Genomic DNA, 10920 nt, shown 5'->3' on the forward strand with positions numbered 1-10920 from the left:
GCTAAATAAGTACATTAGATGAATTCTTATTGTGTATGAAGTTCCAATTATACTCGAATGTATTAATAGACATATCATAAAACTAGAAGGACCTTGTAGAGGTCATCTAGTGTAGCCTATATTTTTAAGGCTCTCCAAATATGGAGAATCCATGACCTGCCTTGGTAACTAGTTCTAATATTTAATTCACCATACTGGGAACAAAGCATTCCTTGAACTCTTGCTGTAATTTAAGCTCCTTTTGCCATTGTCCTACTTCTAACACTTGCTAGCATTTAAGGCAAGTCACACAACTTCTTTCAGCCTCAGTTTCCTCATCCAAAGATGGAAATGTTCATACTTAATAGGCAACATAATACCAGTACCTTGAATATTTCCACATCCATTCTTATCAAATGGATAGTCCTTCCCTATAGGCTTGTTTTTCTGATCTCTTCCACATCCAGGCCTATTTAGCCTCCATCTAATTTTTTTTCCCTTCTAGACTTCAATAAGTTTCTTAAATCTTAAGACCAAAACTTAGCACAATGTTGAGTTTTATTTATATGTATAACAAGAGCTTGAGCAATACCAAAAAACTGTCTTACGTCCCAGTATCTTAGCTATTTAAACACTGTACCATTAATTCAGTTTTAATTTATGGAGAAGTTTAAGAAGATTTGGCATAAGCTTTCTCATACATATGCCCTGTACTTCCTGGAAATAGTTTCTTAAATCTTGCTGGCAGACTGCTTGTGGGTGATTTCAACTCCAGAGTTGATTGTTAATAGTTTGTGTTCCTTCTTTTGGAAATTTTTTGTTTATATTCTTCGACTATTTATCTGTTATGGACTAACTGGCTCTTTGTTTATATTATATACTTCTATCTCTATATATTATATACCTCTATATCTCTATATACACCTCTCTATATATTATATACCTCTATATCTATTGTAAAGAATTAATTGTTATTTGAGGTTTTTATGCCTCGGCAAGCATGGTCCCCACACTATATATACCCCTCTCTCTATATATATTATATACCTCTATATCTTGGAAATCAGACCTTTATCAGAATTGTTTGCTCCAGAGACCTTCCATGCCTCAGCTCCTCCCCCCAGTAGATTTTCTTATCCTAGCTCCCTTGATTTTATTGGTACAAAAGCTTTAAAGTCTCATATCATCAAAATTATCTCTTTTTTGTGATCTTCTATTCCTTGTTTGGTTATAAATTCTCCCCCTAAATATAGTTGTGAAGGGTACTTCCTTTGGTTCTCCTGTATTTTTAAAATTGTATTTTATATTTAGTTGCTTATCCATTTGCAGTTTACTGTAGAGTGGGGTATAAACCACTAGTCTAAATCTATTCTCTGCTAAACTTTTTGGTTTACCTAGCAGTTCTTATCAAATAGGAAGTCCTTCCCTATAGTCTTGTTTTTCTAAACTTCTTGGTTTACCTAGCAGTTCTTACCAAATACGAAGTCCTTCCCTATAGTCTTGTTTTTCTGATCTCTTCCACCAATATGTTTTTTTCCACCAATCTGTTTTAAAAACCAACTAATTTTCATGATTTCTGCTTTATGATGCATTTTACAATTTGGTAAAACTATAACTTTCTTCGTGAGTTTAAATTATACTTATAATTATGATGAAATTGATTGACTGTGATTATACTGTAGGTTATGTTTGTCACCTCCAATTTTCATTTCAGATGATATTGTGTTTCATAGCCCTTTGGTACAAGATGCAATAAGAATGGGTTTCAGTTTTCATGAGATTAAGAAAATTATGGGGGAAAAGGTAAAATCGTCTGGAAACAACTATAAATCACTTGAAGTTCTAGTAGCAGATCTAGTGAGTGTTCAAAAAGAAAGTACACAAGAAGGAGAATCAAGTCCAACTTCATCACAAAAAGGTAATAGTCTGCTTTATGATTTAAAAATAAAATGGAAGCTAACATCATTTCTTGGGACACACTGCCTATTTGTGAGTTTTAGGGGGGTGCGGTTTGGTTTCTAACTCAGGTGTAATCTAAAAGTAAAATACCATAGTGGAATTTAACATTTGTCATATGTGGAACCCAGGAAAAGATAAGTATTGTAGCTGAAAATTACTTTTTAGAGTATTCTTACATGTTTCATGTTCCTCAAAAATAGATGGCATTTTACTGAAAGAAAATGCTTAAGTAAATGAACTTTCTGTCCGTTGTTCAGGTGTGCCAAATCTGACATATAGTGTGATCAGGCCTGGAAAGTCAAAATAATTCAGGAGTAGGAAGAAATAAAATGATTTAAAAAGACATACAGTAAGGAAGCTTAGTGGAAAGAAGTAGTGTCTTCAACATATCAATTCATATTCCCTGCTAACAAGGTCAAAAGAGATCTTTGCTGTCTCCTTTAAAAATTATACTACATGATGATGTTGTATAACCTGGAACATGGGTGGGATTCTGCAGTGGGCCTCTCCTTTATTTTCTTATTTTTTACTAGAAGAAGAGGAGAAATTGATGATAGCTGCCTTGATAGTGCTACATTTACTGACTGCCATTCTTCCCAGGAGCCCTAGGAAGAACTCAGTAGCAAGAATCTTCAATTTTGTCAGCCTATTGCTTCTGCAAACCAGGGAGGGAGCAAAGGTAGTGGGAGCTCAAAGCTAAGTCAATACAGCTCGCTTATTGCAGAGGGACAACTAATGAGTCAGGGCTGCCATCTTTCATCCCAGGTCCACCATTTGTTCTTTCCTCATAGCTGGGTGCTTGGGAGTAGCCCCTGGCTAAGCTAGCTAAGTAAGCTTGGGAGCAGGACAGAATCTCTCTCTGGGATTCTCTGGTTGCCCAGCCCTCCTTGATATATGTGCCTCTTTATGTTACTGGCCATGAGGTAGAGGTAGAGAGCAGGTGTTCAGATTTTGAGGAGATTGGACTAGATGACATCTGAGGTCCCTTCCAGCTCTAGGTCTATGAGCCTGGAAGTGTTCTACAAACATGTCAGCTCTTATTATTAAAAGGAAGCACGATGTAGTGGAGAGAGGGCCAGTCTTGAACTCAGGAAGACTTGGCATTCAGGCCCTACCTTTAACATATCCTCTGTGCCCATGGACAAGTCACTGAACATCTTGGTGTCCACCGCCCCCCATTAACTCTGCAAGTTGAAGATAAGTCACTTCTATACGTCAGTGGAGAGAGCTGATGAAATCACAGTTGAACCTCTTCCCCCAACAAAAATACTCCCCAACAATAAATTATTAGTTTGGCTGGTCTTCAGATGACTGGTACTAAGTCCCTGTCTCTGTCTCTCTCTGTCTCTGTCTCTGTCTCTCTCTTTCTCTCCCCCTCCCCTCCATCCTCCCTTCCTCTCTTTATTTTTTTCATTTTTAGTTCTAAATTTTCTCCATCTTTCCAGTCCCTTTCCCACCCATTGATAAAGCAAGCAATATATCCCTTATACATGTGAAGTCATACAAAAACATATTTCCAAATTAATCATGTTGCCAAAAAAAGCAAGAAAAATAAGGCAAATGAAAAAAAGAATCTGCTTCAGTCTATATTCAGATGGACTTGTACTCATCTCAGTCCAACCTTTTCAAGCTTAGGAACCGGCCTAGTTTGCACTTAGCTGGCTTGGCTTTGAAGAACCCAGGGCCATCTTCATGTCAAAATGAGACATCAGAAGAGGCCTTGGTTAGTTGATTCAGTGTGATAATTTTTTAAAAACTCAACTTGTCCCCATAAATCTCTTCCTAGTCTTCCCTTCTACCTGGGCTCCTATTGGTAGAAATAGTGAGTAACTCCAGCTAATTCTAGGGCTGATATAGAATAACCTAAGTGGAATGGCAATCAGGAGCATAAAAGCCTATCTGACCTCTCCCTCTCCAGCCTGCATGCCAGTGGCCTTGTGACTTGGCATAGAGGACTTAGGGAGCAAACAAAGAAGGGGAATAAGTGCAGTAGGGAGAAATAGGAAGACATACAGTAGCAGTGTGGGGTACCAAACAGGAGTATATAGGACACAAAACTGGGAATCAGAAAAGCCTAGGTTTGAATCCTACTGTAGGCACTTGTCAGCTGTGATCTCCAGGCAAGTCACTTAACATCTCTGAGCCTTAGTTTCCTTATCTTATTAATTATAAAATGACTTATTGCCTCCCTTTTTTGGTAAGAATGCTCATTTTTTATTGGTATTTTCCAGTAACTTTCCCCATAAGCATTTAATTTACAGTGGTGTCCTGTATTAACACAAAGCAAACTCCCCAATTCACAGCAGTAATCGTACATAGTTTGGTATCAGTGATTTGAGAAGTGTGCCTGTAATATTGATGAATATAGCCTGGGCATTCTTCATTAAGAACTTTATGGGGGGGCAGCTAGGTGGCACAGTGGATAAAGCACCCGCCCTGGATTCAGGAGGCTCTGAGTTCAAATCCGACCTCAGACACTTGACACTTACTAGCTGTGTGACCCTGGGCGAGTCACTTAACCCTCATCGCCCCACCAAACCAAACCAAACCAAACCCTTGATTGAGCTGATTCCAAACAGTGGGAGGGGTTTAAGCAATTAATCTGAAGTCTGTTCATTTTGTTCCCACAGAGATTAGTACTGAAGAACAGCTCAGGCGTTTGCAAGAGGAAAAGTTGTGTAAGATCTGCATGGATGAGAACATCGCTGTCGTTTTCATCCCTTGTGGACATCTGGTTACTTGTCAACTGTGTGCTGAAGCAATTGACAAATGTCCGATGTGTTACACTGTCATTACTTTCAAGCAAAAAATTTTTATGTCATGATTGAAACTCTGAAGTTGGATTAGTCTAGTCTTCCTATTGGCTCGCTAGTGTGATATGAAGCCACTTGGCTTTTGATGAGATCTGAAGGAAGAAATAACGTCCACAATGATAACTTTTCGTAAAACATAACATGTTCATTCCTTGAGATGTCTTTGAAACTTGAGGGTAGTATCTTTCTAACTTTTCTTATCTTCACAGTAAGCAGTAGAGTAAGAAGCTCTCCCCATGCTGAGCACAATGTATGCTTCTAGGTGTGCTACTTCCTATTGACTTGACTGTGTGATATGAAGCCATTTGAGTGGCTTGTGATGATATCTGAAGGAAGAAATAATGCAGACAATAATAACTTTTCCTAAAAACTTAACAGCTTCATTCCTTGCAACTTTCTCATTTGTTTTCTAATTCCAAGCAATCAGTAGAGTAGGAAGCTACCCCCAAACTGACCAAAGCGTCTGCTTCTAAGTGTGCTGAATGAGTGTCAATGTAAGGGGCATAATCAACTTGGAATTATTGTCTTATAAAAAACTTGGTAAACATCTCTGAGTCACTGTAGAGACTGTGATTAACCTGACCAATCAGTCGCTTTCTCTGTTCACAAAAGGAAGAAACTACCTAGGCAGTCATGAAGTAAGGCTAATTTGTAGATATTTATGGAGTTTTTCTTTCAAGTAATAATGAGGATTAAAAGAGAACTACCAAAGACCAAATGTATAGGAGAATGGGGAAAGAAAAGCAACTCCTTTTGCTATTTAAGTAATGATTTATGATTTAAAAGCTTAATTGTGTTCAAACACCTACAAATATTAGTTGTCACTCAGCATTGCTTTTCCTAATTCTCCCAAGAATGGCAAGCTTTTTCTTTTGAATTGCTACTGAAAAGCTTTAAGCATCTTTTAGCACATAGTGGGGGGGGGGAAGGAATTTCCCCCAGTCTCTCATTTCCAAGTCAAACATAATTCTGATTTCCTAAAGTTGAGGATGGAAAAGACTCCTCATTCATAAGTAAGACACTGAACACTTTTCTCATTTAAGCCTGCCTAAGTTCTTCTCCAGAACTTCCAGAAGAATTTTTTATTAATCTGCTATAAAATCTGGCAGCCAAGCTAAAGAAAAGTAGAATAATGTTTGTTCTCTGCCTGCCAGCCCCCACAGGAAATGATCTCTTTCTCCTTTGAACACACCAAGGCACTTCACTGCAAACTTTCAAGCTCTACCTTTTTATTTATATTTATTCGTGAACTTGTCTTAGTTTCCCAGCTCTGGACTCTGTGTTCCATGAAGTCAGGGAAAACTTTGCATCTTATTCTTTATATCTCCTATAGAGCATAGCATGGGGACTCTGGGCATACTAAGTGCTCAGTAAATACTTGTTGTTTGCCAAATATGATTCTGTTATTGGCTTTTAGTGTAACTATTTTAATGTCCCCTACTCTCTCTTTCTTCCTGTTGTGAGCACCTGTTAAGTGCAGTTCCAATGGTGTTCAAAACTACCCATGCCTTGGACCCTGGGGCATGTAATACTTGGTGGGGAGGGGAGCACTGGTTATAAAAATCATAAGTACCGACAAGGACATAACAAAACAAACAGATTTTTATGTATTGGCAAGATTGCATAAAAGCACTCCTGAATTAAGAATACTTAGCTATAATAATGGAGGTTGCCTAATGCTCTAAGGAGTACCTCAGGGGCTTGCATTAAGAGAACCTCCTGGTGCAACACTTGACATTGAGGCATTTTACTGCACAGAAGAGGTTCAAAATACAACCATTAAAGCTGTTATTCAAAATCTATTTTGCAAGGGAAAGATTAGTCATGCCCTCCTCCAAACTTCTTCTGATGTTGCTTTAAAGTTAGCTTTGCATGGTGTTAGGTGAGATTTTTCAACTTAATGGCTTTCTTTCCTTTTCTTACTCCCTAGATCCTGTCTTCCCCAAGTCTGCATTGTCTTCGGTTTAAGCTGAGTTATGTATTTTGTTTACATATTACATATATCTAAGTTTATTAATCCTTTTAAGGAGGAATAAGTGTTAGGGTTCATGTGTTTTTTAAGGAAATTTATTTTTTTTAAGTGCTGGGGCCTAACACTTAGAGTTGAACTTAGTTATTAGCAAAGGGCTAGATTATTTGAAGGGGGGAAAAAGTGTTTCCTCTTCTAAGAGCCTAAACTGTGGGTTCTTTAGAAACCTATATGTTTAGAAGAAAGTAGGGGTTGGTTGGGGTTTTTTTAGAAGCAGGCAAAGACTGTTATCATGAGTGGTGACATTTAAAGCTAGTATGGTGGCTAACGAGTTCTATTTTAGGAGTTGTTTAGAAAATACTGTTGCTTTGGGCTCTTTAAGTCACTCCAGCTTCCAATCCTATTATTTTAAGACTCTGGTGTACTTGGCCACTTGTGGTAGGGGAAGCAGGGTGATTTAGAGAAGAGAGTGATGGATTTGGAGCCAAGAGGCCTAGGTTTGAGTCCTGGCTCCACTACATTGTCACCCTGGGCAAATCATGTCAACTCTCAGAGCCTCAGTGTCTACAACTATAGAATGGGGATGATAATATTTTATACTACCTCATAGGCTTGTGATAGGGAAATCCTTCTGTGAACCATAAACTACTACAACAATGGGAGCCACTCACCATGTTTCAAAGATGTCATTTCATCAGTGAGAATACGTTATCCACCAAAGCCAATCATAAGCTCTCCACAACTTAGAGCTGCTTGAGCCCCACATCAACCCCTCTGTGGCCAACATAGTGTTGAGCTGCTCTGAACCATGTTAGGCTGGCTGGTCCTTGGACAGCAGACCAAACAGTCCACCATCAAACCTATCCTTGAAGCCTTCCTGGCTTGATGTAAATAATCGTTAGCAGTTGGTTGATACCATATTACCTGTAGTTTCTAAATGAGTACTTCTTCATATTAGTGTACTAATCTTAAAGTAGCAATGTGTGATTTCTATACAGTATCTCAACTTTTGAGAAGGGGTTATGATAATGGGACAAACAAGGCTAGGTTTAGCATTTGTCAGTAGTTTGAATGGTGTTTTGTTAGCTTGTTGTTTTCTTTAAAATGCATTGTTAGAGAAAATTGTTATTTCCTTATTGCCTTAGTATTTGAAGAATGGAGTAGGGAATAGCATCTATTATGTAGCATTCCTTTTAGAGAAATAAGTAAGTGGGATGGATCATTAGCCAGATAACGACCCTTTTGGTCAAACCCACTAAAAAGATAGCAGGACATTGTCAGGCATTCCACAAAAGGAAGGAGAATGTCATTCTCTTATCTGACTGGGTTTAAGTATTCCCTCAACTTTGAGACTGTTCCCAGATATAAGGGCACAGGATGATAGATTTAGAGAGGGAAGGAACCTTGGTAAGCAAGCTACCAAGTCCAGCCCTGGTACTTCTCAGATGAGGGGACAGAAACAAGAGGTCATGTGACTTGCCCAGGGTCACACTGCTACTAAGTGAGAGGCAGGATTTTAAGTTGGGTTTTCCTAAATTCAATTCCCAGTACCCTATCCACTACACCAGTGGTATCCAACTCAAAGAGAAACAAGAGCCACATTCATAAGGATCCCAGTGAGCCACATATTGACTTAGAAAATTGCATGTTAACATTATCTTTGTTCTATTTTATTTTTATTTATTTTGTTAAATATTTCTCGATAACATATTCATCTGGTTCAGGCTGCATTCAGGAGTGTTGTGGGCTGCATTTCCACATGTTTGACACCATGCTGCATCTCTCATCATCATCCATCCTGCCTGTTATTTCTCTCCTTGCTGACATTGCACCCACAAGGAAAAGAGGCAGCCATAACATGATGAATAGAGAGATGACCTCAGACTCAGACCTGGTTTCAAGTTCTCCTGATATTAGCCGTGTGACTCTGGCTGGGCAAGTCACTTTATTTCTCCATGCCCTAGGCTACTCTGAGACCAGAAGTGCTGACCTGTGATGGTGAACAAAGAGACAATCCCTCCAAAATATCTATGGTACCTATCCTGAAAAATAAGAGAGCACTCTTCAGAATAGTGCTATTAAAATATTCTTGCTATTCTCCTGGAAGCAGAAGAATCAGTTGGGGCTTTTTAAGGGTTTATATGTTATATGATCATCAATATTTAGAACTAGAAGGGACCTTAAATGAGATCTAGTCTAACTTCCTCATTTTACATTGGGGAAAACAGGCACAGAGAGGTGAACCAACTTGGCCAAGACCACATGGAAGGTAAATAGCAGAGCCAGAATTATACTCCTGGTCCTTTAAATCCAAATCTAACACTGCACTATACAAGTCCAGCCCATCCCCACCCCACCCCCACCCCAGTCTTAAGTTGTTTTTTATTCTTTGAGGCAGTGACTTTTTGCCTTAGATTTTAATATCATTTCTTTGTGTAAGACTTAAATATGAGAATCAGATTCATTTTCTTTACATTTCAAACCTTAATTTTTCTTATTCATCTTGGTTTTGAATTTTCCTGATTACTATAATTGTCTATTCATCCATCAGTTTTTATAGCCAGTGTTATTTTGACCTCCATGCACCTGGTCATACACTTTACTGTACACCAGTAAGGCACGTGTTTTGAAGTCTTTTTTTCAAGTACGTGTAAAATAATGTGCTTTTTAACTGTGCTGTTCTTATTCTCTGTTTGATAAATATCATCAAACATGAACATTTCCATATACCCAGATACAGAAAGAATTGAACATGAAACCAATCAATCAGTAATTAATAAATATTAAGTGCCTACTATGTGCCAGGCATGTAGAGCTGGAGATGCAAAAAGAGGCAAAAGACAATCCCTACCCTCAGGGAGCTTACAATCTAATGAGGGAGACAACAGGCAAATATATATATACAAGATAAATTAGAAATAATTAACAGAAAGTGAATGTTGAAAAAATAAAGGTCTGGGAAATAAAAAAATTAACAGAGGGAAGGCACTAGAATTAAGAAGGGTTAGGTTATGCATAGCTTGCATTTTAAAAGAATATAATAAGTTAAACACAGTTTCAAAACTGTCCTATTTGTCTCTTTTAGAACTCCCTTCTGTGTATTTTTTTAAAAAGCTACAATGACCCTCTTGCTTTTCTTGTTTGTTTTTAGCATTGCTATTGGTAGCCATAGTCTTCCCAAATCCCTTCCAAATTTGACGGGGAAGCCTTCCCTTATAACAAATTCACACGTTAGCTATTTCCAATTATATCTTCGTATATGTTGATCTTTTCTGTAAGTCCCCCCACCTCTCTGTAAGGCTTTGGAGTAAGTAGGTGGTCACTGCATTGATCAGAGTTCTTAAATTTTTCAAAGTTGTTTTCTCTTTACAATGTTGTAGTTACTGTGTTAATTGTTCTAGTTTTGCTCACTTTGTATCAGTTCATATAAGTCTTCTCATTTTCTCTGAATTCATCCCTTCCAGATTTCTTAAAGCACAAGAATTTATCCTTAAATGAAAAAAGAAAATATAATGTATTCCTATATATGGGTCATTTTTCTTAATGGTTGTGTAAATGTATTTGCTAATTTTGGTTTTAACAAACTTCAAGTTTTGATTTGCTATAGCCAAGACTTTTACATAATTTCTTATATTTGATATTAACCCAATGTATTTATACTGTCTTATTTTAATTTTGTTTTTTTAAGTAATCACATTAAATATTTTAAAATAAAGTACTATATTGGCTCATATTTTAAAGTTATATTTAAACTGTTTTCTGTATTAATGGAAAACTTACTGATTTGGAAAAAAAGTTCTTCCTACTGTATAGAAGCAACATTTGTAGATCAAGATAATACAATTTATTTTCAGGCTTATAAAGCATTCAATAATTAAAGTATTATATTCTTTCAAAAAAGGGCTCCTGTGATTTTGTGGGTTTCACTTTGAGACAAAAAACACATTAGACCTTTTTGTAATACTCACCATATGTTACTGCTTATATACATACTCCCTTTTCATCCTTGAAATGCCACGATGAGCCAGGCACTGACAAATATTGATCCCACTTTACAAATGGGAAAAATGAGGCCCAAGGAAGTTAAGTAATTTCCCTAAGATCATAGGACTATTAAAGTCTTTCCCAGGTGTTCTGACTCCCCAAGTCCAGTGAATGCTTTCTTTTTTATAAATTTTATTTTATTTAAAATTTTTTTCC

General features: G+C 37.4%; 1 protein-coding gene across 7 annotated transcripts in view; it reads left to right on the forward strand.

Moving 5' to 3' along the window:
* LOC122733552 (X-linked inhibitor of apoptosis) overlaps positions 1–9608 on the forward strand; it is a 29056-nt gene extending 19448 nt beyond the window's left edge. For 6 of the 7 annotated variants that reach the window (XM_043974029.1, XM_043974028.1, XM_043974027.1 and 3 more), the window contains 2 exons: positions 1694–1897; positions 4569–9608. In XM_043974029.1, the coding sequence (XP_043829964.1) occupies positions 1694–1897; positions 4569–4762 (398 nt within the window). In that variant the 3' untranslated portion in view covers positions 4763–9608. The remainder of the gene's footprint in view (positions 1–1693; positions 1898–4568) is intronic. The other variant, XR_006353895.1, reaches the window with a different exon arrangement.
* Positions 9609–10920: the final 1312 nt, after the last annotated feature.

This window comes from Dromiciops gliroides, chromosome X (genome assembly GCF_019393635.1).
Source record: "Dromiciops gliroides isolate mDroGli1 chromosome X, mDroGli1.pri, whole genome shotgun sequence".
Taxonomy (NCBI): Eukaryota; Metazoa; Chordata; class Mammalia; order Microbiotheria; family Microbiotheriidae; genus Dromiciops; species Dromiciops gliroides.